Source organism: Manis javanica, chromosome 14, assembly GCF_040802235.1.
Source record: "Manis javanica isolate MJ-LG chromosome 14, MJ_LKY, whole genome shotgun sequence".
NCBI lineage: Eukaryota > Metazoa > Chordata > Mammalia > Pholidota > Manidae > Manis > Manis javanica.
The window spans coordinates 44,718,316-44,742,539 of NC_133169.1; the positions used below are offsets into that span (position 1 = coordinate 44,718,316).

General features: G+C 36.2%; 1 protein-coding gene across 11 annotated transcripts in view; it reads left to right on the forward strand.

The window, feature by feature from the left end:
* The first annotated feature begins 4,951 nt into the window (after positions 1-4,951).
* Positions 4,952-24,224, forward strand: part of LOC118974030 (olfactory receptor 14I1-like) — a 35,024-nt gene continuing 15,751 nt past the window's right edge. For 8 of the 11 annotated variants that reach the window (XM_073221327.1, XM_073221328.1, XM_073221331.1 and 5 more), the window contains exons 1-4: positions 4,952-6,554; positions 12,884-13,048; positions 14,004-14,138; positions 22,903-23,014. In XM_073221327.1, the coding sequence (XP_073077428.1) occupies positions 14,136-14,138; positions 22,903-23,014 (115 nt within the window). In that variant the 5' untranslated portion in view covers positions 4,952-6,554; positions 12,884-13,048; positions 14,004-14,135. Of the gene's footprint in view, positions 6,555-12,883; positions 13,049-14,003; positions 14,139-15,493; positions 15,687-22,145; positions 23,015-23,148; positions 23,763-24,224 lie in introns of those variants that run through there. The other 3 variants (XR_012124920.1, XM_073221326.1, XM_073221325.1) reach the window with 3 other exon arrangements.

Sequence of the window (24,224 nt, forward strand, 5' to 3'; positions counted from 1 at the left end):
TGGGTGGGGCTCTTCTCTGGCAGCTGGGGAGCGGCAGACATGGGAGAGCAGAGGTGGATGACTGCTTGTAAGGAATAAACGGGTTTCTCCCCCTTTATTTCTCCCTTTCACTGACTTCGGTCTCAAGGGTATTTTGCCTGGGGTTTCCCCCCAGAGTTACAGGTTGTTGGTTTCATCGTGACATTCCACCACAATTCACCATTACACCAGGACATAAGGAGGAAGGGAGAAAGGGGATATTGTCTAGTTTAGAGCAAACTGGGAACTGGGGTTTGCCCGCAGAGATGTCAGCCCTGAGCAAGCTCCCTTGCCATTGCTTGAGCGGTCGCTGTACTTTCAGGGAAGCCACAAAGACAGAGTGAGGATTAGGAGAAGTAGCTAAAATTTGAACACTGACATCACCGTGTTCTTTAATTCTGATTACCTATGAAGAAGATCTCATTATTACTCCAGTTTTGCAGAGTTGATAAGGAATTGGAAGCTCAGGAAAAGTGAGGAGAAATTTTCGGTCGCATACCAATTATTTTTATGTGTAGAACTTTGTTCTCTTGCTAGCAGAATCCAAGCTGTTTCTAATACTTTATACAATAACATTGCTTTTTTTAAAATCATTGAGCCTATAAAGATAAAGCTCTAAGTAAACAGTTATTTAGAAAAACATATATATATATATATATATATATATATATATATATATATATACGTATATAAAATTTACTGACTGGCTGTTTTTGTGAAAAGATGTGAGATAGCCTTTTTAAATTAAACACAATATCAAAGGTGTATATTTTAAAAATAAACTAATGAAAAAATAGAGAAAAAGATGTCAAAAATATCTTAGGTATTATTGAAATAGTACATTTATTTAGGTTCTCAGTTTCCTAATGCTAGATCAAACACTGTGTTAAAAGAAAATGTACAAGCTCACACATAGAGGCACACTTCTTTCTAATACTAAATTACAAGAGTATTTCATTTTTATCTTTATTGAGAAGACATTGGATATAACAAAAATGGCATCCTCTATAAATTTGCCAAAAATATGTTATTAAAATTACATTTATTCTTTTTCTAGGTATAAACATAGAGTCCAATATACAAATTAGGCAAGCCAGTTCTTCAGATGTTAGGACTACATGGCCTCCTCCTATTTCTTTAGATGATCTAATTCCACATTTCCTGAAATGGCCTATAGAAAAAGACGTTTAGCAGGATGACAGTAGGGGCTTTAATGATTTCCCTCATTCGTGGAGTATAACAACAAAGCAAAACTAAAGGAACTCCCAGAGTCCAAGAAGGGATTAGCCATTACCAAAGGGGAAGGTGGGGAAGGTGGGTGGGGAGGGAGAGAGAAGGGGATTGAGGGGCATGATTGGCACACATGGTGTGGGGGTGTCACTGGGAAGACAGTGTAGCACTGAGAAGACAAGTAGTGACGCTGTGGCATCTTACTACACCGATGGACAGTGACTTCAGTGGTGTATGGGAGGCACTTGATAATATGGGTGAATATAGTAACCACATCATTTTTCATGTGAAACCATCATAAGAGTGTATATCAGTGACACCTTAATAAAAACAAAATATCTTCATCCATTTATACTCCCATCAGCATGATATTTGTGTACTTGCTAAAGCATGGTCAAATGCAACTTTCCAATAGTTGCCAGTCTTGCATTTATAAAGTTTCATCTCATTTTCATTTTTGTTTCATTTCAGATTGCTAGTGTATTAGAAGTCCTTATAACTTATAAGTATGCAGAAATGATGGGTATTTTAATGTACCTTTTTGCCTATTCTTATTGTATTTCTGGACATATCACTTTGATTTAAAAGTGTTATTATTGTGTATTTAATATATCAATAGAAGTTATGCTTTTGAATTAGAAAAACATCTGTTTTTTTCTGTTTATTTAAATTTTGACCCTATATTTATCTTTGAAGAATTAAATTTTCTTTTAATATCACAATATACTTTAACCTGCATTATTTCTGTTTCAGTAATGTTTGTGGAGTTTATGCCGAAGTAAGATTCCAAAGAAATCTCTGTTTCTACTATTTCTGTTGTATCTTTTAAATTGTCTTTTAGTAGCATCTAAGATGACTTGTAAATTATTCTTGGTTTTCTGTAATAAATGATGATGGTGAAGATATACTACTAGTAAATTTTACTTAAAAATTTAAAAAGTAAAAATATTATGTCAAAATCAATAATGCTTTAAATTTACCAATACAACTGTTACTATCAATGTTATTACTATTACGCCTAGTCTGATGGAGTCTAAATCAAGAGGCAATTCGTCATTACAGCTCCACCTCATCTCAGAATGGCAGAAACTCTAGTTTTGCTTATGCTTTAAAAAAGTGATGTTTTTCTTCTGGCAGAATAATCCCAGAAATACTTGGAATTCTGATGTTACAATTATTATATTATTTAATCATCTGTTCAAATATATATTTAGTCATGGAAATAATCCTCATTAATTGTAAAATTAGAGTATAGGAGGCAATATAGATCATGATATCTATCAAAAAGTTGTTTCAAATCTCCTTGAAAACAATTCTATATCCCATATGTATAGCTTAAGTTCCAGTTTTAAATGAACACTGGGCAGTTCCATTGAATAAGCTGGATCAGTACAGTGCACATAGAACACACTCCTGGTTCCTGAAAACATATATTTAATAACAGACCTCACTAACCCTGAATATGTGCTGGTTACATCCTTGTCCATTTAGATTGGGAGAATTGAGCATATTTACCTTCTTCTGGTTTATCACTCTAAAATACCTCAATCTACTAGCTCATCTGTAGGCCTATAAGGAATTTTGGCTTTAGGAATAAAAGGACACAGAAGGACCTAAATGATTCCTATTCTGGTAACTGCCTGAGACTCCTGAGGGTGTGAACCAATGGACATTTGAAAACCTATTTCCCACTGGTGTACATTTGTTTTTCATAAGCCAATGTAATTTTATTTATATAGACTTATTTATACTTTTAAGACTAGCTCATCTGTAGGCCTATAAGGAATTTAAGACACTACCTTACCGATGCATAATTCATATATCATTCATTAATATAAAGTATAAATTCCATTTTAATTCAGAGTTGTACAACCAACATCACAATTAATTGTGGAACATCTTCTAATCATGGAAAGAAACCCAACATGCTTTAGGAGTTACTCCCAATTTCCCCAACCTTCTTTTAATTCTAGGGAATCACTGATCTACTTTCAGACTCTTTGCATTTGCCTATTTGTATCTATCATATAAATGAAATCGTACAATATGTGCTTTTTTAAATTGCCTTTTTAAACTGAGTGTAATGTGTTTCAGGGTTCATTCATGTTATAGGATGTATCAATAAGTCACTTTCCCTTCTTGTCCAATAATATTCTATTACATGAAAATATTATAATTTCTTACTAATTCATCAGTCAATGAACATTTTAGTTACTTCTACTCTTTTGGCCATTATAAATAATGCTATTTTAAACATTCGCATACAAATTTATGCAGACATATGTCTTCTTTTATCTATGTACCGAGGAGTGGAAATACTATGTCATATGATAACTCTGTATTTAATCATTTTGGAAACTGCAAGTCTGTTTTCGAAAGTGGCAAAACCATTTCATATTCCCACCAAAAAGATAGGGTGCTCAAATTTCTCTACATCCTTATTAACACCTGTTATGCCTATTTGCAGATGGCATGATTTTCTGTATAGAAAACCCTGAAGACTATACCAAAAAGCTGTCAGAGAAATTTGCATTCAGTAAAGTCACATGATATTAAATAAATGCACAGAAAACAGTTACATTTCTATAACTTAAAACAAAGTATCTGAAAGAGAAATTTAAAAAGCAATCTCATTTACTATGGTATAGTACTGAAAAGCAATAAAATACTTAGGGATAGATTTAACCAAGGAGATGAAAGAATAGCAACTATAAGGCCTTCATCAAAGAGATTGAAGAAGATAGTGTCCATCATTCGATGAATGGATAAAGAATATGTGGTTCATATATACAATATTCAGTTATAAAAACAAAAGAAATCCTCCCATTTACAACAACATGGATAGATCTAGAGGGTATTTTGCTCCATGAAATAAACCAGGTGGAGAAAGACAAATACCGTATGACTTCACTTGCACATGGAATCTAAAAATGAAATAAAACAAAATGATCAAAACAGTAATAGACTCATATAAATGGAGGAAAGACTGGTTGTTACCATGGCAGAGGGCTTGGAGTGGGTGGGTGAAACAGGTGAAGGGGATAAAGGGGCACAGAATCACAATATAATATAAATTAGTCACAGGGATGAAAGTACAGCATACATAATATAGTCAATAGTCCTGTAACATCTTTCTATGTTGACAGACACTTAACTACACCAGATGGGGTGAGGATTTTAAAATATATATGACTGCTGAAACACTGTGCTGTATACCTGAAACCAATGTAATGTTGTGTGTCAAATGAACTTCAATAAACACATAGCAACAACAAGATACATGGTCCTCAGCACACATCGCAGGATTAGAATCATCTATCATGTTCCCCATATTCTCTGGTAGACAAAAAAAATTCTGTTAGACCAGATGTTCAAAAGACTTAAAAATTACTTTCCAGGAACCAGATGCAAATGGTTGAAACTTTCTTTAGACTTGGTGTGTTCTTTTCTATGCAATATAATACTTGTGTCCTTTGCCAAGACCTTTTATTAGCAAAATTATAATATATGCCTGAACATTTGAATTTAGTCTAACATTTGTTTCATTAGTTAGACAGTATTAGAATAAATATGCCTAACATGTGGAGAAGCAATATGTGGTAGGGATAGATGTACAAAAAATATGAATCATTCCTAAAAAGCCATTACATATGTTTTATTATTTGTGTTAATTTGACAACTCATCTTCCCATCCTTGAGGTACCATACATGTAATTTATGATAAACTTGTGCATAAGTGAAGCTGCACCCTCTACTGTTGCAGCAACTGGGGCCTCCCCAGTATCCACAGGTGGGTGTTCTGGGCATCTCCCCACCCTCTCTAGGGGCAGCCCACTCAAGGGTTGCACCCATGCACACAGATTTCAGGTTCAGAGGTCCTGCCATCGACCACCAGATGTAATTCAGGGGGCAAATACCTTTGAAACCGAAATCAAAGGGAGAAATAAAGTTTATTTGTTACAAGCAGTTATCCACTTCTGTTCCTCTGTGTCTCTTGCAACCAGGCTGCAGAAGAAGGGACCCCCACACAACCTCTCTGATCCAGATAAGCCTGCACTCCCACTTTTAATTACCTATTTACATGGAGATGGCCTACTTCTTTCCACCCCCTGGAAACACCCATTGAATGGAGATGGCGTAAAGCCAGGCAAGAGATTCTGGAAATAATGTAATTTTCCCCACACCATATAATCAATCCCAGCACTCATGGACCTTGTAAGAAAACAGTTGCTAGAAGCCTGTTCCTCCAGTCTTCCAATGGAAATTAATGCTCTCTCTACTCAATTACATCAACGATTACTTGATATTCAATAAAAAATACAAATACAGGTTGAACAGGAGTTATCCAATAATATGAAATGATTAAACCCAACAAACTGGTTTCATGGCGTTAATTCATGTATTTGGGTCATTGGAGCCCTTTGTCTGTTAATCTTATCATTTGTCTCGTAGCCTCCTAATGGTTTGTTTCGTTATGACCTCCTCCAAGCATCAAGAACAACAAGTGGTTACCTTGCTGTGTTCCAAGAAGCACCAACAATATTCAAACAAAAGGGGGATCCGTGAGGAGCCAAATGGCCAGGTCCGGGACCAGAAAGTGGAAGGGCCGCCTGGAAGCAGAACCCTGTTTCCTTTGCAGCATGACGTCCTTCGCTTGTCCATTACTGGGTGCGGAGGGTTTGCTTTCCTTTGAAGTCATCAGAATGGCTCTACGTGGTTGCCTGCACGCACCCTGCAGCATCGTGTTTGGCACACAGCCTTCTGATGTGCTGTGCATTGTTTTTTCAAACGTCCGCTCAATAAATATGAGAGCTTGACAGCGGCTCGGGGAAGCCTCCCCAGCCTCCCTCTCACCTCTTGCCTTTCCTATAGTCTCACGTAATTCTTCTGGCCTCCGCTGACTTCGCTGGACAAAGCCCGACCTGCCTGCTTCACCCGCCCTAACATGGGGAGCCCTTGAACCAGCAGAACAGGCTTGTTCAGGAGAAGTAATTTGGGGGTCGCCCCCTAGTGTCTGCATAAATCCATTATAAAGCGGGAGTCGCCATCCCGTGTATGGTCTCGGGTTAGTGGTCCCGAGTGAGGAAGTCCGGGCTGGTAGTCCCGGCCCCCAGGTTAGCGACCCTGGGTAAAAGCCCAGGTAACCAATCCTGGCCCTAGGGTCTGAGTGACTTGGCCTTAGGAAGGCAAATCCGATCGGCAGAAAACTGGCGCCCGAGGAGGAAAAGATCGAGCTCGTCACCCTGAGGCAGTCGAGTGGACGCCCTTCAGGAGAATTGCGAGAGTTTTTGAGGACCCTGAAAGTGGTGAGTGTGGTGCGCACCAGAGTGAGAGAAGGACCGGTCCGAACGAGTGCGATCAGATGTGGTGTGTGTGCTTGGTGTTATTAATTGTTTTACTGCGTTTTGGTTTTGGTTTATATTTTTTTTGCGCTTCTCATTTTAAGTTTCCTTGTTCTAAGGTTCTCCTGCTCTCTCCGTTCCTCCTTTCTGCCACTACATCATTCCCCGCGGGCACGGGTCGGGCAAGTAAGAGCCATTAAGGCGCCCGCCGCTAGAAGACTCCCGTGACAGGATAAGGGGGTCACAGCCGTGAATCCCAGATAAATTCGCGTCCCCCGTAGAAGGAAAACTGTGCAACGACAGGCACTCGTTCACAAGCACATACAACAGTCATTTTGTTTGAAGTGGCATCTTCATCCTTCGCCTTTGTCTACCTCATATTCTTTTTCCTTCTTCTTTCTCACCATGGGACAGACTCAGATGACCCCCTAAGCGTGTAAATGAACATATCTTTTTACCTCCGGATGGTATTAATGAAATTGATTTAAAGACAAGCGCTTGTGAAAATTAAGTATTCTAAAACTTCCAGAAAACCTGATAAAAAGTGTTAAGCGTTAATGCTAATTTGAGTTTGCCTGAGGCGGGCATGTCCTTGTGGATATCAGCTGCCTAAATTTACCTGAGGTCATTTAAGTCATGTTATCTGCTAAATCTTTTAAGAATGAAATGCTTAAAAGCTTGGCTTTGTCTAATATTCAGTAAAGGTCTTGTAAGTAATCTAGAATAGTTGTTACGAATGAGTGAACTAAATAAGTGTGACAAGTGAACACCTTTTTAATTGTGTGTTGCAGTGTGTATACCTACCTACTGCCTGAAAATCTTTGTAGTAACCTAAAACCTTAAAGTTTTGCTAAGTTAAGAAGATATACTCTATGAGAGATTGTGCTGTAAAGCTCATGGTTACAGAAATTATAAAATGTGTTCATAAATTTGTCAATCTAAAGAATGTTAGTTTAACAATTTACTATGGCCTGCTTCTCAGTGTTCACTGAAAATTAAAGTTTCTAATGGTTTTAAGTTTTAATTAAAACTACTTAAAGTAATAAAGAAAACATTTCTCTATGCTAAAAGATGTATGTTTTAATAAGAAAAAGTATAAAGAATGAAAAGTCTTCTGCATGCTAAAGAATGTGTTTTGTGATAAAGGAAAGTAACTTTGTTCTAAAGTACAGCTATTTATTTAAAGAGAAAAAACAGCGTGGTGCCTTTTGTTGTGGAGGACCCGCTCAGCCTGTTGCTTTGGGGGGAAGGTCAGAATGTTTAGAGATAAGGTGAGATAAACCCAGTCAAGCCGCAGGCAAGCCCAGGCATAATTCTCACCGGTTTATGTGCTTGAGACCATGAGGCAAATAAAGAATAAAATTACTATATTCTTACAGATATAGTCGTGCCTAGTGAAATTAAAGCAAGTGAGTCTTGATATCAAGTGCACAGCAAAATTAGAATCTCGTTTCCAGTTAAACAGTTTTCTTTAACTGTTGGTCTGCTCTTAATGTTGAAAGATCAAAGCAGTTTCTCATGCTTAAAGTCTCAGTGAGTTGCCAGAATATTTAAAAAAAAAAAAAAAAAAAAGAAATCGTAATGTTAAAGGGACTAAAAGCTAAAGTTTGTTAACTGTATAACCTTTATTTGCCTTTGAAATATTTTGTTATTGAAAATGATTGCATGGCCTGAGAAATTGAATTATTTATTCCATATATTTTTATAAGTGGAAAAATCTCTAACCAACAAATGATTAAAGTTGTTACTGATTATTTGTTTTCTTAATTTATCCTAAGCAGAATGGTAACAAAGCTTTTTTCAGCTGATTAAATGCACTTAGTTAACAAACCAAAATTTATTCTTAAAAATTAAACTGTGTAGAATCTAGACAAGATTATGTTTCTCCCAGAAAAACAGGTTTCACTGTAAAGGTTTAGATGGACGAACGTGTGACCACTTTTGAGAAAAGTTGTAATAGATTTTTTTGAGAACCACCAGGTCTTCTTGTTTAATTTATATGCTGTGGATATGTTTGTATGTTTTAAAAAAACATGGAGGACTCTCCATATTTTTTTAATGCAAATGATCTTATAAGCTGCTATGCAAATTCTATTAAAAGCTCTATCTACTATTAAAGAGTAAAACATTCTTGAAGCTTTCAGGGAAGACCTGTAGACTTAAGCACTTTCTCTGCTTTTTTGTATCTGGTCTTAGACACTTATGCTGAGTTATGTTCTTATTATTTTCACTGTTTGTAAGCTATTGATTGTATATAATCTTTAAACCATCCAAATATCCAGCATACATTTCCATGTAATCACCACCCACTATTGACGCCATGAATGAAATGGCTGGTTAGAAAGCCAAAGGTCATCATTTCTCAATCCCTAAATGAAGAGGTAAAATGCCTGATCTCTTTTATCTCAAAGCATATTTCTGGTCAGATCTGAATATCTGTGTGAAAGAAAGAGACATTTAAATTTGAGAATCTGCTTAAACTTTTAAGTTGAATTTGACTATAGCCATATTCATTCTTTGTATGTAACTCTAACAGGTCTTTTGTATGCCTAGTGATATTATACTCTGTCTTGAGTTTAGACAGTTCTTCCAGCTAAATGTGAATTCTTATTGTAGCTTTTTTTTCCCCTTCCTGAAGATGAAAGCAGAGGAATCTACCATCTGCTACCATTCTCTCAAGAATGCTTAGTAACCTAGTATTATTTTGACTTTCTATATATTGTCTTTTAAAACTGACAGCAGCAGTCTCCCCTGCTGCCCCATCTTTTTAAAGTATCTCGTTTACTGTGCTAGGTATATAGATAATAAATGTGTAATGATAGACAGTTCTAAAAGAATTAAATGCAAAAAAGTGCTTTTACCTCTAATTAACTCTGATATTTTCCAGAGGGCCCCTGGAACATGTCAGAAGATTTTTTTTCTCATTAGAGAAAGTATTTGACTGACTTGGCGTATTATATATATATATATATATATATATATATTTACCAGGAAAGCACTGTCAAAGAAAATGATGCTAAACTTTGTTACTGAATGTTTTGTATTACAGAAATATCAGAATTTCCTTATGTCAACTGTTTTACAGTAAGTTCTCATCAGATCTTTAACCATTGTCATTTGTAAGTCTTTTGTCATTTATAGTATTATCCCTAAACTGGTAAAGAACTAGATTTCAGCAGAACAATTATTAGTTACATAAGATTACATAAACTAAAGAAAATGATTTTGTGTCTTTTTGTTTCAAATATTGCTGATAGTGTTTTAACCTTGTTCCCTTAAACTGACAACAGTTTAGTAAATGACTATCTTTATGAGCAGAATTGAAACATCCTTCTCTCTACCTGATCCCTCCAGAGTTTAAAAACTTTCAATGACTGTTTTTGTATTCCATGGCAGTATGTTTATTTGCACGAGTTCAATAAGAATCTGCTTTCCTTGTGAGAAGACTACTTAAGAACACTAATTATACTGCCAGGGCTTTGACTGGAATGTCATACCTGAGAGACATGTGCATAGACTCAGATGTGAGCAACTTTATAAAGCCAACAAAGCCCCTTGGAAGAACTGGCCTAGTACCTTGCTTACAGAGTTCCCAGCAGCCTTACCAGGTGAGTAAAGAAGGTCACTTCCTGGCAGGTGCAGAGACCTCGAGAAGAGAAGAATTCATCCAAATCTACAAGTACTGCAGGCAAAGCTTGATGGCAAGTCTAGCTTGGCTGTCTGACCTCAAGAGGCCTTTAAAAGTTCAATCTGAAATTCCTTACAAAAAGTTCCAGCAAAGCATATTTAAAAGAGCCTGTATAATCAATTGCTCTTCTTGCTGCACTTGTGCAAATGATCAAGCCAGCTGTTAATTATTTTCTTAACCTGGTTACTTCTAATAAAAATGAAGGTGATTTTAGAGAAAAGTATTGTTTCAATAATGGCAGCCTCCTTCCCGAATAAAAAAATCCAACTCCAGATGTTGCTAGATAACCTAATAACACAATTTGTTTTATCTTGCCTAGAAGCCACAAAACTGCAAATAGTAATAGAAATGAAACCCAGAATAGAAGCGCCAGCCTTCTGAGGCCCTCTCAACTGACCAGTGATAGAGACCTAGCTGCACCCTTTACTGCACCCCCTTCTCAGCACGAAGCAGCCAGAGCGGTCATTGCCCCTTTTTCCTAGCAGCAGCTAGAGTCCCTATCTGTAGAAGAGAGAATGAGACAAAGACCAAGACTCACTTTATCCTCTGTAAGTAAGCAAAGAACCTTCATTGAGAGAGTTCCTAAAGCTTACACCTCCCTCTGCAACAGGACAGAAGTAATCAGCACCACCCCAGCTTATTCTAACAAGTAGTAAGCCCGCCAAACCAGAGTCACTCCATGTGTTACCTTTATCAAAGAACGCATTAGCACCATGCAAATCATAGTGTTAAGACAGAACTATCAGAGTGTTAACCAAACAGATGACCCCTAATTTCATGATTGAAATAGATACAAGAAGAAGAGGGGAATGTAAGAATAGAAATAGGTTAGCATAAGCATAGCCATCTTAAAAAAAAGCCTAGAAGCCATTTTCTGAGTATGTGACTTAGAAAGAAAAACTGCAACTGGGTAAGGCCTTGAAAAACAAGCTAATCATGAACACCAGATGGTGGGCAGCTGTGGCCTTTAGTCAGCTAACCTTGGTCAGCTAATCCTACATACCAAGCTTATCGTGCAGAACCTCCCTGACAATTGAAGAGTGGTCTTATCTTGCTCTTGCCTAACCCCAGGATGTATGTCTTGCAAGAATAATGTGCAGCTGTGGAAAATTACTCTGAGTTAAGTGTTTTGAAAATGCTATATAAACCCTTGGCTTTGAGTGCTCAGGGTCCTTGTTGACACCCGCTGCATCGGGCTGACTTGGACCTCAGCTAGCTAGCTGAATAAAGACTTTGCTTGAATTTACATCTCTATGCCTGTGTAATTTGTTCTCTGGGGAAGCCTCGGAAGCCCGGTCCCTAACACTGATTGTACCTTTACTCGGGCTTTCGTCTGATTTAATTAGCTGAATATTTCAGTAGTGCAAGCAATTTGTACCATTTAACTAATTATTAACAGTAGAATAGTCGTATTCAAATATTGGGAAGTAGTATATGCTTACCTGAGTCAAAACATTTTTGTTGACTGTACATTTTTTAAGTCAAATCAATCACCTTTAAAAAAAAGCACTTTATGTCATGAAAAGTATAAAATGGGGAAATAATTTATTGATTGTGAAAATATTTATAAACACAAATACTTCATAAATTATAAATAATAGCATAAGAACAAAATAAAAACTCCCCCAATAGTGTGGTTACTATCTGTAAACAGAAGGATGTGAAAGAATCATTTACTATAATCTCCATGCTGTACTGCTATCCCTGTGATGAGCTTCACTGTGATTGAGAATTTTTGTGCCCCTTTCTCCCACTCACCCTTCCCCCGACTCCAGCCCCTCCCCCATGGTGACCGCTAGTCACTCTCAGTGTCTCTGTGTCTACTGGCTGTTTTGTTCATTCTGTTTTGCTTTGTTTTTATATTCCACAAATAAGTGAAATCATATGATATTTGATTCTATTAACACAGTTTATGAATGTATTTATTAAGCCACTACACATCTGTGACCTATTTGAGGATTTGTGCTTTCTTGTTTTATCAAACCTGTTTCAATTATCATCTCTAAAAATGGACTCTTGTTCTAATTAATCTCGATGGATTGGCCAAAATACCTACAGATAACAAAGAATTGAAGAGCCATTTTGCATTTCAGAGAGGTGAAGTAACTAGTCTCCTGGGGTTTCCCAGATGTGCAAATAAAACATTGCCTTTTCAAGATACCTACTAAAATGGAAAAGCCCAATGCTTGTTATTTCATCTCGCTTAGAATGAAAGTCCTTTCACCTCCAGGAAAGGACTCTCTGAGTTGTGCCTGATGCAGGAAATTGAAGAGTGATATCAGTGGCCTTTACAGAAGAAACATGTTTTTGTGAGAAATACTGATATACGGGGAGAAAGACCTCATGTCTCAGTCATCAGCCTATCATCTCTGCTTCTCTTCCTGCTCATTCCTTTATTAGATTCTAGTTTGATTTTCAGACCCCATTGGACAAAACAAAACATTTTCAATGTGTGTATATAGTATGTAATATTTTTCCTTTATTGTGTTTTCTTATACCCTAATTATTTCATTAGCTAATTAGTAAGTACTCCTCAAGGTAAAACCACTGTGTATGAGTTTTACATGTTTAATTCAATAAACCAATCTGTGTCACATTTTTGCAGCACGTACGGACTGAATTGCTCTCCCACCGTTCTGTCCCCAGCATCATCCTATGTGACTGACCACAGGACACTGAGGTCTGTTCGCAGACATGGGGAGCCTCACCGCCCTCACAGGGCTCCTCCTTGGGGATGTCTCCCACTCCCAGGATCTCCAGGGTCTGCAAGGTGTGGTGTTCTCAGTCACTTATCTGGGTGCTCTGGCTGGAAATTTTGTGATGTTTACTGTCCCTGTTGTAGACCCACATCTTTACTGTCCTCTGTACTTTTTCCTGGGCAGTTTATCCCTTACGGATTTCGGATACATCTCAGTTACTGTTCTCAAATCCATCACAAATTCTCTGATGGGCAGTAAACTGATTTCCCTCACAGCCTGTGCTGCTCAGACTTTCCTGCATTCCTCCTTTGGGTCCACAGAGTTCCTCTTCCTTTTGACCATGTACTCTGACTGGTCCGTGGCCGTCTGCCACCCTCTGCACTGTGGGCCCACTGTGGCCCCCGTTCCTGCCCACGGGCATGAGGTGGCTTGTGGGCAGGTGGGCTGGTCCTTGCTGCCATACACACAGTGACCCTGTGCAGACATCCCCTCAGTGGGTCCAACGTGATCCACCAGTTCTTCTGTGATGTGCCTCAAATTATGAGCATGTCATCCCAGGTGTGCAGTTCCCTGAGTCTGTGACCCTTGCTGTGAGATCTTGCATCATGTCACTCTGCTTTGTCCTCTTATTTGCTTCATATGTTCACATCTTTCAACCGTGCTGCACATGCATTCTGCGGAAGCCCAGAATAAGGCGTTGTCCACCTGCTCCCCCCAGATAGCTACACTTACTCTGTTCATGATTTCTGGATTGTTTGCTTGCTTAGGCCCTGTTTCAAACTCACCAAGCATTCAAACCCCCCTCACAGCAGTGCTCTACCCCCTGGGGCCGCGCTCAGTCAACCCCATCATTAGCCTGAGGAACAGGGAGATTAAGTCTGCTGCGTACAGAATGTTAAAGACAGCTTTCCAGTTCCGTAGAAGAGGTCACATAAAAAATAGAAACACAAAATAGTAGTTGTCGTAGAGAACATATAATTGTGATAGTGTTTTAATTAATACTTTAAAAGTGTTCTTCATTTACAGGACAAAGACTAAGAACATGGAACTAAGATGGTTGAATTCAGTCACTGACCTTCCTGCACATGGAAGCTGGGCGGCATGTGATGGGGTGAGGCACAGGGAGTCCAGATTTGGGGCCAGGAGAAGCTCGTCAAGATGGTAGGTGGAGGAGAAAACACAGCTTATCACAGTGCATGATTCCCATCAGAGAAAAAGTATTTGTTGTTCTCAGTAAACTCAAGACGTTCATATGAAATTGTTTGCATAATTCTTATTTCAGTGTTGAGTTAAATAATTTTTATCAGGAGAGGAGAGGAATTTATATATATAAAAAGACATCAATTCCATGATTTCCAGATACATAGACAACCTTGATCTAGCCTAAAATTAAATTTTAAATTGAAAAAACCTGTCATGGTCTAACACCCTAATATGACAAACTCAAAGGGAGAACTGCCTCAGAGTTAGTTGGCAGATAAGTCAATTCATATTAAATATGGTCATCTGTGTGTGCTGTGTGATTCATTCATTTTAATAAATATTACTAGAAATAAATTTCATTATATTTTATTATAAAATGAAGGAATCATTGAAACTGCTGAGCTTAACTTTTTTAACTTGTACTACATCCTGCATTGTACTTCATTGGATTCACCACATTTCACTGATTCATATCCTAATCAATGAATATCTACATTATTCCAATTCCAGTAGTAAAGTGTCTTGTTAAATCTCCAATCATTTCTACTTCTATTTGTAATGCCTCTACCTGATGATTACTGCACGTCCTTAGGAAATTGGGTGCCCAGTTTTCCAATTATTGTGATTTTTGTGCTAAAAATTTTCACCTCAGTTGTATTTTAGAATATTAGTGAATTATACTTTCTAATTGATAAATGTAGTTATAAATATGTAAGCGAGTTATTTTCTAAATATGTAAAGCTATTCTTTTGCCCATTTTATTGTATTTCTGACCGCAACACTGTGATTTAAAAATGTTGTTAGTACATTTGTTAATAATATAAACATTCCTTTCTCACTGTGAAGAAAGAGAAGCAATCTCCTATATTTATATTTCTAATTAAGTTTTGATGTTTTCTCTTTGATTACCAAAAATTATTTTATCTGAATCTTCTAGGTTTCAATATTATTTTAGATGTTTTTACCAACTTAAGAGGTTAAAAGTATATCTTTTTTTATTTTCTCTATGATTTTATTGTTTATATTTTGTCTTTTAATTATTCATAGTCCAGCATTTTAAAGCAGAAAATAAATTATACATGTGATTTTTCTCCCAATGGTGCTATAGTTTACTTGTCACTATCTATCAATCCACTTTTCTTTTGCTTTGCGAAAACCCTTAATTAAAATATAAATTTACCTTGAACTTATACACCTATTTCTGAGCACTTTATGTTAACTTCATATATTTACTTCTACATTATAATTTTGGTCTGGCTACCTAAAGCTATTGCAGGATCCTTAATTTTATTTATGTATTTGTTCTTTTTCAGATTGAGTCATCTCAGGAATACTCTGAGAAACCTTATTTTAGAAATAATATGCATCATAGTCATTTTTTTCCCATAATATTTAGGCATGGAAGTAATACATATTAATTGGAAATTTGAAGGATAAAAAGAAGGGATAGACTTTAATGGCGACCCATAAGGCAGATCCAAGCTTCCTGTAAATAACTGCACATCTGTATGTATTTATGTAAATTTCATTTCTTTCTAATTTTAAAGATACTCTTGGACACATTCATTAAATAAGTCAATCTTGGTACAGTGCTAATAGAATCCATCTCTGCATATTGAAAAATGCATTGTTATATCAAACCTTCCTTCTCCTAAGATGTACCTACTATATCCTTAGCAATTTAAAGTTGGAGAAAGGGACATGTTTAGCTACTATACTCTCATTACTCTAAATGTTATTCACTAGCTTCTGTTTAGGCACTAACAGACTTAGGGCAGGAAGAGGAAAGCAGTAAAAAGAGACAGAAAACCCTAAATGGCTATATTACTGGTAATTGTCATGGATGCCCTGTGTGTGTTATCAATAAACAGTTGAAGACGTATTTCTAATGGTACACTATTTCTACACATAAACTAGTACACATTTTTTGGGGGTATTGTTAATATACAATTACTTGAACAACATATGGCTACTAGACTCCCCCTATTATCAAGTCCCCCCCACAGACTCCCCCTATTATCAAGTCCCCAGTCACTGTCCATCAGCATAGTAAGATGCTATAGAATCACTACTTGTCTTCTCTGTATATACTGCCTTCCCATGTCCCCCACCCAGCTACCTTATGTGTGCTAATTGTAATGTACCTTTTTCCCCCTTATCCCTCCCTTCCCACCCATCCTCCCCAGTCCCTTTCCCTTTGGTAACTGTTAGTACATTCTTGGGTTCTGTGAGTCTGCTTCTGTTTTGTTCCTTCAGTTTTTTTCTTTGTTCTTATAGTCCACAGATGAGTGAAATCATCTGATACTTGTTTTTCTCCACCTGACTTATTTCACTGAGCATAATACCCTCTAGCTCCATCTATGTTTTTGCAAATGGTAGGATTTGTTTTCTTCTTATGGCTGAATAATATTCCATCGTGTATATGTACCACCTCCTCTTTATCCATTCATTTACTGATGGACACATAGGTTGCTTCCATTTGTTGGCTATTGTAAATAGTGCTGCGATAAACATAGGGGTGCATATGTCTTTTTCAAACTGGACTGCTGCATTCTTAGGGTAAATTCGTAGGAGTAGAATTACTGGGCCAAATGGTATTTCTATTTTTAGTTTTTTGAGAAACCTCCATACTGCTATCCACAATGGTTGGACTAGATTACATTCCCACCAGCAGTGTAGGAGGGTTCTGCTTTCTCCACATCCTCGCCAACATTTGTTGTTGTTTGTCATTTGGATGTTAGTCATCCTTACTGGTATGAGGTGATATCTCATTGTGGTTTTAATTTGCATTTCTCTGATGATTAGCTATGTGGACCATCTTTTCATGTGCCTGTGACCATCTGAATTTCTTCTTTGGAGAAGTGTCATATCAGCTCCTGTACCTATTTTTTAATTGGATTATTTGCTTTTTGTTTGTTGAGGTGCATGAGCTCTTTATATAATCTGAATGTCAACCCCTTATCTTAGATGTCATTTATGAATATATTCTCCCATACTCTAGGATGTCTTTTTGTCCTACTGATAGTGTCCTTTGCCATAAAGAAGCTTTTTAGTTTGATATATTCCCACTTGTTCATTTTTGCTTTTGTTTCCCTTGCCCAGGGGAGGTATGTTCATGAAGAATTTGCTCATGTTTATGTCCAAGAAATTTTTGTCTATGTTTTTTTCTAAGAGTTTTATGGTTTCATGATTTACATTCAGGTCTTTGAACCATTTTGAATTTTCTTTTGTTTATGGGGTTAAATAATGATCCAGTTCCATTCTCTTACATGTAGCTGTCCAGTTTTGCCAACACCAGCTGTTGAAGAGGCTGTAATTTCCCCATTGTATATCCATGGCTCCTTTATCATATATTAATTGACCATATATGCTTGGGTTTATATCTGGGCTCTCTATTCTCTTCCACTGGTCTCTGGGTCTCTTCTTGTGCCAAACTAGCACACATTTTTATCAGGTTTATTGAGTCATAATAGAAAGCCAAGATATGGAAGCAACCAAAGGATCCATCAAGAGATGAATGGATAAAGAAGAATGGTACATATACACAATGGAATACTATTCAGTCATAAAAAGAAAGTGATCTTGCCATTTGTGACAATATGAATGAACAGAAGAGGATATTATGCTAAGTGAAACAAGCCAGGCAAAGAATGACAAATATCATATGATTTCACTTATTTTTGGAATCTAAAAACAAAACAAAACAGAATGAACAAAATAGCAGTAGACTCACAGACACTGAGGAGTGACTGGTGGTACCATGATAGGGGTGTTAGGATGGAGGTTGGGAGGTTGATGGAGATAAAGAGGTACAAAATTCTTAATCATAATATAAATTGTTCACAGAGATAGTAGTAGAGCATAGAGAATATAGCCAATGATTCTGTAACACCATGTGTTGAAATATAGTAACAACTTAATTGGGGTGAGGATTAAACAATATGTAACTGCTGAACCACTGTGTTGTATACTTTAAACCCATACAAGATTGTAGACAACAATATTTCAATTAAGAAAAAGAAAAGTAACACTGTATAAGTTTAGGGTGCACACCATGAAAATGTTCAAGCCATATATATTGTGAACAACAGCAATAACGTTGGTTAACACATACATTATCCCACATAATTACATATTTTTGTTGTGTGACATTTAAAATATACTATCTCACCAACTTTCCATTACATAATGCAATATTGCTAATTATATTCAACATGCTGTACATTAAATCCACAGGACCTATCATCTTGTAACTAGAAGGTTTCACTCTTTGGCCAGTATGTCCTATTGCCGCACAATCCAGTCTCTGGAAACCACAGTAGTACTGTTTGTTCTGATAGTTTGAGTTTGACTTTTTTTAAATGGATTCCACATAGAAGTTAAATCACACAGTTTTTGTCTTTGTCCAATATATTTCACTTAGCATAATATTCTCAAGTTCTATTCACTTTGCAATAAATGGTAACATCTTAATTTTTATGGCTGGGTAATTTCCATTATATACATGTACCTCAGTTTATACATTCAACCATTTACAGACATGTGCGTTGTTTCAAGTTTTTGGCTATTGTAAATAATGCTACAATGAACATGAGGTAGTAATTTCCTCAGGATAGTTTCTTTGTATGTGCCCAAACTTAGAATTTCTGGGTAATACATTATTTCTATTTCTAATGTTTTGAGAAATTCCAATACTGTTTTCCATAGTGACTATACCAATTTGTATTACCACTGAAAGGGAATATGGACTCCCTTTTCTCCACATTCTCACAATCACTTACCTCTTGTCATTTGATGATAACCATTTTAAGAGGTGTGTGGAGATACTGCATTTTGGATTTGAGTTGTGTTTCCTTAAAGATTAGTAGAGTTGAGTACCTTTTATTGACTCTGCTTGCCTTCTGAGTATCTTCTTTGAATACATGTCTATTCAGGTCCTTTTGTCCATTATATTTGGAGGAGGATGATGATGATTAACTAATTTGTTAGTGAGTTGTATGAGTTCTATATCTATTTTGGATATTAATATATGTAGATTGTAAATATAAGATATGTGGTTTGTAGTTATTTCCCATTCCAAGGTTGTCTTTTCACTTTGTTGAATGTTTATTTTGCTGTGCAGATGTGTTTTAATTGGACATCATCCCACTTGTTTACTTTTGCTTTTGTTGCATGTGCTTTATGTCTCATATTCAAAAAATCATTGCAAAGACCAATGCAAAAAAGATTTTAGCCTATTTTCTTCCTGCTGTTTTATAGTTTTGGGCCATGCATTTAACTCTTTAGTCTATTTTAGTTAATTTATGAGAGTGGTGTCGGGTGGGGTCCTATTTACTTATTTTGCATGCAAATATCCAATTACACCTTTGCCATGAGAAAAGACTGTCATGATCAAATTTTGTTTGGTGTGGCTCCTTTGCTAAGTAGTGATTGACTGCATATGCAAGGATTTATTCTAGGCTCACGATACTGTTCCACCACTCTATTCTGTTTTTATTTCCAGAACCATGCTGTTTTTATTATGATTGTTAGCACTGTAATATCTTTTGAAATAAGAAGTAAGTAACTATCACTGCTGTTCTGTTCCAGGATTGCTTTGGCTATTCAGGGATCTTTGTGGTTCCTTAGAAAGATTAGGATTTCTTTCTCTTCCTGTAAAAATTTCCAGTGGAATATTGTCGGGGATTGCATAAAATCTATAGATGGCTTTGGTTAGTATGCACATTTCATAGATTTAATTCTTCCAATCCATGCACAGATTTTTTCCCTTTGTTTGTGTCCTCTTCAATTTCTTTCAGTGGTGTCTTATAATTTACAGTATAGAGAACCTTCACCTACTTGGTTATTTTTTTCTGTCATTGTTTTTGATATTGGATCTGAAATTATTTTACTTTTTAGAAAATATTCATTTGTGTATCAAAAATTCTACTATATTTTTTCATGTTGAATTTGGGTCATTCAACACACTGAATTTGATTATTAGATTAACCATTTTTGGTGGAATGCCTATGTTTTTCTCTATATTAGAACATGTCATCTGATAATAGAGTTGTTTCATTTTTTCTTTCTAAGTCTGATGCCTTTTCTTTCATTTTCTGGCCTGATTTGTCAACTAGGACTTCCCATACTCTGTGGAGTAGGAGCAGTAACAGTGGGCACCCTTTCTTAGTTCTGATTTGGAAGAAAAGCTTGGAAATGCTCACCACTGAGTATGATGTTAGTTGTAGTCTTTTCATATACGAAGTTCACCATGTAAGGTTCTGTCTTCTACACCTAATTTGTTGAGGGTTTTTATCATGGACAAATTTGAATTATGTCACTTACCTTTGGCAGCTATTGAGATGATGATTTTTTCTTTCATTCTATTGATGTGTTGCATCACATTTGTTATTTGCATATGTTAGATCATCCTGGCATCCAAGAGGTCAGTCTTCTTATTGTGGTTTAAGACCCTTTTCATGTGCTTCTGACTTTGGTTTTTATACTGTTTCCTTGAGAACACTTTAATATATATTTATCCAGGATATTGACCTATTGGTTTCTTTTCTCTTAGTGTCCTTTTCCTGCTTTGGTACCAGGGATATATTGGGCTCTTAAAATGAATCTGAGTGTTCATCTTTTCCAATTTTGAAAATAACTGGCATTCATATTTTAAATGTATTTTTTTTAGAATTCATTGTTGAAGCCATATGATCAAGGGTTTTTCATTTTCAGATATTTTTATTATTGATTTAATCTCCTTACTTGTTATTCATATGTTCAGATTTTATGTTTATAATCCAGTCATGATTATTTGTATGTTTCTAGCAATTTATCCATTTGTTCTATATTGTCCAGCTATTTGGCATACAATTGTTTAAAGTGGTCTCTTGTGATTCTTTTTATTTCCTTGGTATGACTTTTAATGTTTCCTCATTCATTTATAATTTTATTGATTATGGTCCTCTCTCATTTTTTCCCAATCAGTCTAACTAGACTTTGTTAATTATGTTTCTGATTCAAAGAACCAACTCAGGCTTGTTAATCACCTCTCCTTTATTCCCATTCTCTACATTTGTTTCAGCTTCCATCTTTACTATTTATTTACTTCTGAAAACTTGGATTAAGTTTTCCCTTTTGTAATTCTATAAGTTTTAAAGTTAGGTGTTTATTTTAAGTCTTTCTATATTCTTGATATATGCATTTTCGTGTATAAACTTCCCTCAGAATTGTTTTGCTGTATCCCATAAGTATGGAATGTTGTCTTTCCATTTTTTGTTAGTCTCAGGCACCTTTTTATTTCCCTTTTAATACCTTACTTGATCCACTAAAGCTCAGTAGTATGTTGATTAATTTCCATGGATTCATGAATTTTCTTGTTTCATCCTGTTCTTGATTTTTACTGAGATTTATGCTACCATTCTGTGTTTTGTGATCATCCTCATTGGGATTATTGGGTGACAAACACAGAATCAAGTTTGAATCCATGAGAAATGATATCCTTCCCTTAAGTAGATGGTATTTTGTTGTGTAAAACTGGGTAAAGATTTGCAAATTTTTAATAGATTTTATCTGTGTTTATTCTTGATTCTTTATACATTATATTAAAATTATAATAGCATTTTTGTAATAGCATAGGTTATTATTAATTGTAATGGTTTGTATAAACAATTTAAAAAATCACTTTACTGCATTATGTACATATTTTAATTTAATGTATACAATTCAATTAGTTCTGGGATAAGTATTAACCATAAAACCATCACCACCATCAAGGCCATTATCATCAATCACTTCCTAAAGTTTCCTTATGCTGCTTTATTATTATTTTTCTATGATAAGAACATTTAACCTAAGATCTACTCTCTTAATAAATGTCAGGAATACAATAGAATATTGCTAGCTATACACTTTATGTTGTATAGTAGATCTTGGGAACTCGTCTCACTAAAGTCTTGCCACCTACCCATTTCTCCTTTTCCCCAGGCCTGGAAAACTACCATTTAGCTCTCTGCTTCTGTGAGATTGATGCTTTTTGATATGAAAGTGAGATCATACAGCATTTGACTTTCTGTGTCTGACATATTTCATTTAATATAATGTCATGTGGCCTAACCCATGCTGTTACAAATGGTATATTTTTCAACACTTTAGAGGTGGAATAATATTTTTGATAAGCTTTTTTATATGCACAGTAAGTATATTTTGTATGATTTTGTTCAGCGTTTGTAACAAAATTTGTTTAGATATTTTCTGCATTGGTCAGGAAATCCAGAGCAGGGTTAGGTTATAGCATTGCAGTTTTGCCCTTGATTGCAGAAAAAGATCAAACAATATTTCATATTTATATAGGAAACGATGTTTTTTGTTATAGTTACTGTTTATGAGAATAAAGTTGGCCCTAACATTACTATTTTGCTGATTTTTTAAAATTAGGAAGTATTGAACTGTACTAAATTATTTTAGATTCTATGGAGATATTCTGTGTCATCTCAAATATTTTTTACAGTTCAATATGAGTTCTTGAATTTCCTCCATTAGGATACTTTAGTTGAAAATTCAAATATTTAGTAGAGACAGAAACATTACTTTTTCTAATATTTTATCTTGCCAATTTTGGTAAAGTTGTGTTTTAGAAGAGTGTTTCATTATTATAATATCTTATGTTCTTATTTATAATGATAACTTCTTGACATATCTCCCCATAAATTTGCACAAAACTCCTGAGTGTATAAATCCCCAGAATATCATGAAGCAGAGGCGGCTATGTAAGCACACGCAGCGAGCAGCAGCGCACCCCGGCGGGGCCGTGGGCTTCTTCAGCCTCCCAGACTCAATAGCTGGCCTGGTCCTTGGTAAGTCTCACCAGGGTTTTATTAATTTTATTTATGTTTTCAAATTTACATACATCATGGTAAGTGTAAAATGGGGCCATAATTGGTTGATTGTATATATTAACACAGATACTTTTATGTATTTTAAATAAAAGGACAAAAACTAGAAGAAAAATAGGATAACCAAAACCATCTGTTCAGAAATTATTGAAGAGCTGTTGCTATGAAGTCCATGTACCCCAACTCCAGAAAGTAACAATCATTTCCCTGCTGAGAGAAAATCAACTGTAATTCCAGAAGGAAGAACGCGTGGACAGTGTCAGCTTGGGACTGAGCACAGACAGTCCCGGGGCCGGGCACCCACAGCGGGCCCTCTCACCAGGGGTGCTACCGCACTGGGGTGCCGTGGTCCACAACCCTCCCCTGCTCTTCCCAGAGGCACCTTCTGAGGACACTGCAGCCCTAGAAATTTTAATAATTGCTTTTTATGATTTTTTAATCTGCTTGTTGAAGATGTTAAACAGTAAAATGTACACTATACTTTTTTTTTTTTTTTTGAGAGGGCATCTCTCATATTTATTGATCAAATGGTTGTTAACAACAATAAAATTCAGTATAGGGGGGTCAACGCTCAATGTACAATCATTAATCCATCTCAAGCCTAATTCTCGTCAGTCTCCAATCTTCTGAAGCATAACGAACAAGTTCTTACATGGTGAACAAATTCTTACATAGTGAATAAATTCTTACATGGTGAACAGTACAAGGGCATTCATCACAGAAATTTTCGGTTTTGATCATGCAATATGACCTATAAACAATCAGGTCAAATATGAATATTTGTTTGATTTTTGTACTTGATTTATATGTTGATCCCACATTTCTCCTATTGTTATTATTATTTTTATTTTTAATACAATGCTGAAGTGGTAGGTAGATGCAAGATAAAGGTAGAAAACATAGTTTAGTGCTGTAAGAAGGCAAATGTAGATGATCAGATGATCAGGTGTGTGCCTATGGACTAAGTATTAATCCAGGCTAGACAAGGGCAGCAAGACATCCACGGATGCTGAAGATTTCTCTCAAAGCAGGGGGGGTGAGGTTCTGAGCCTCACCTCTGGTGATCCCCAAATTCTCACCTGATGGCCCCCCTGCGACTGTGCCTGTCTTAGGTTGTTCCTCCCTTGAGGAATCTTACCCGTCTCTGGCTAACCAGTCATCTTCCGGGGCC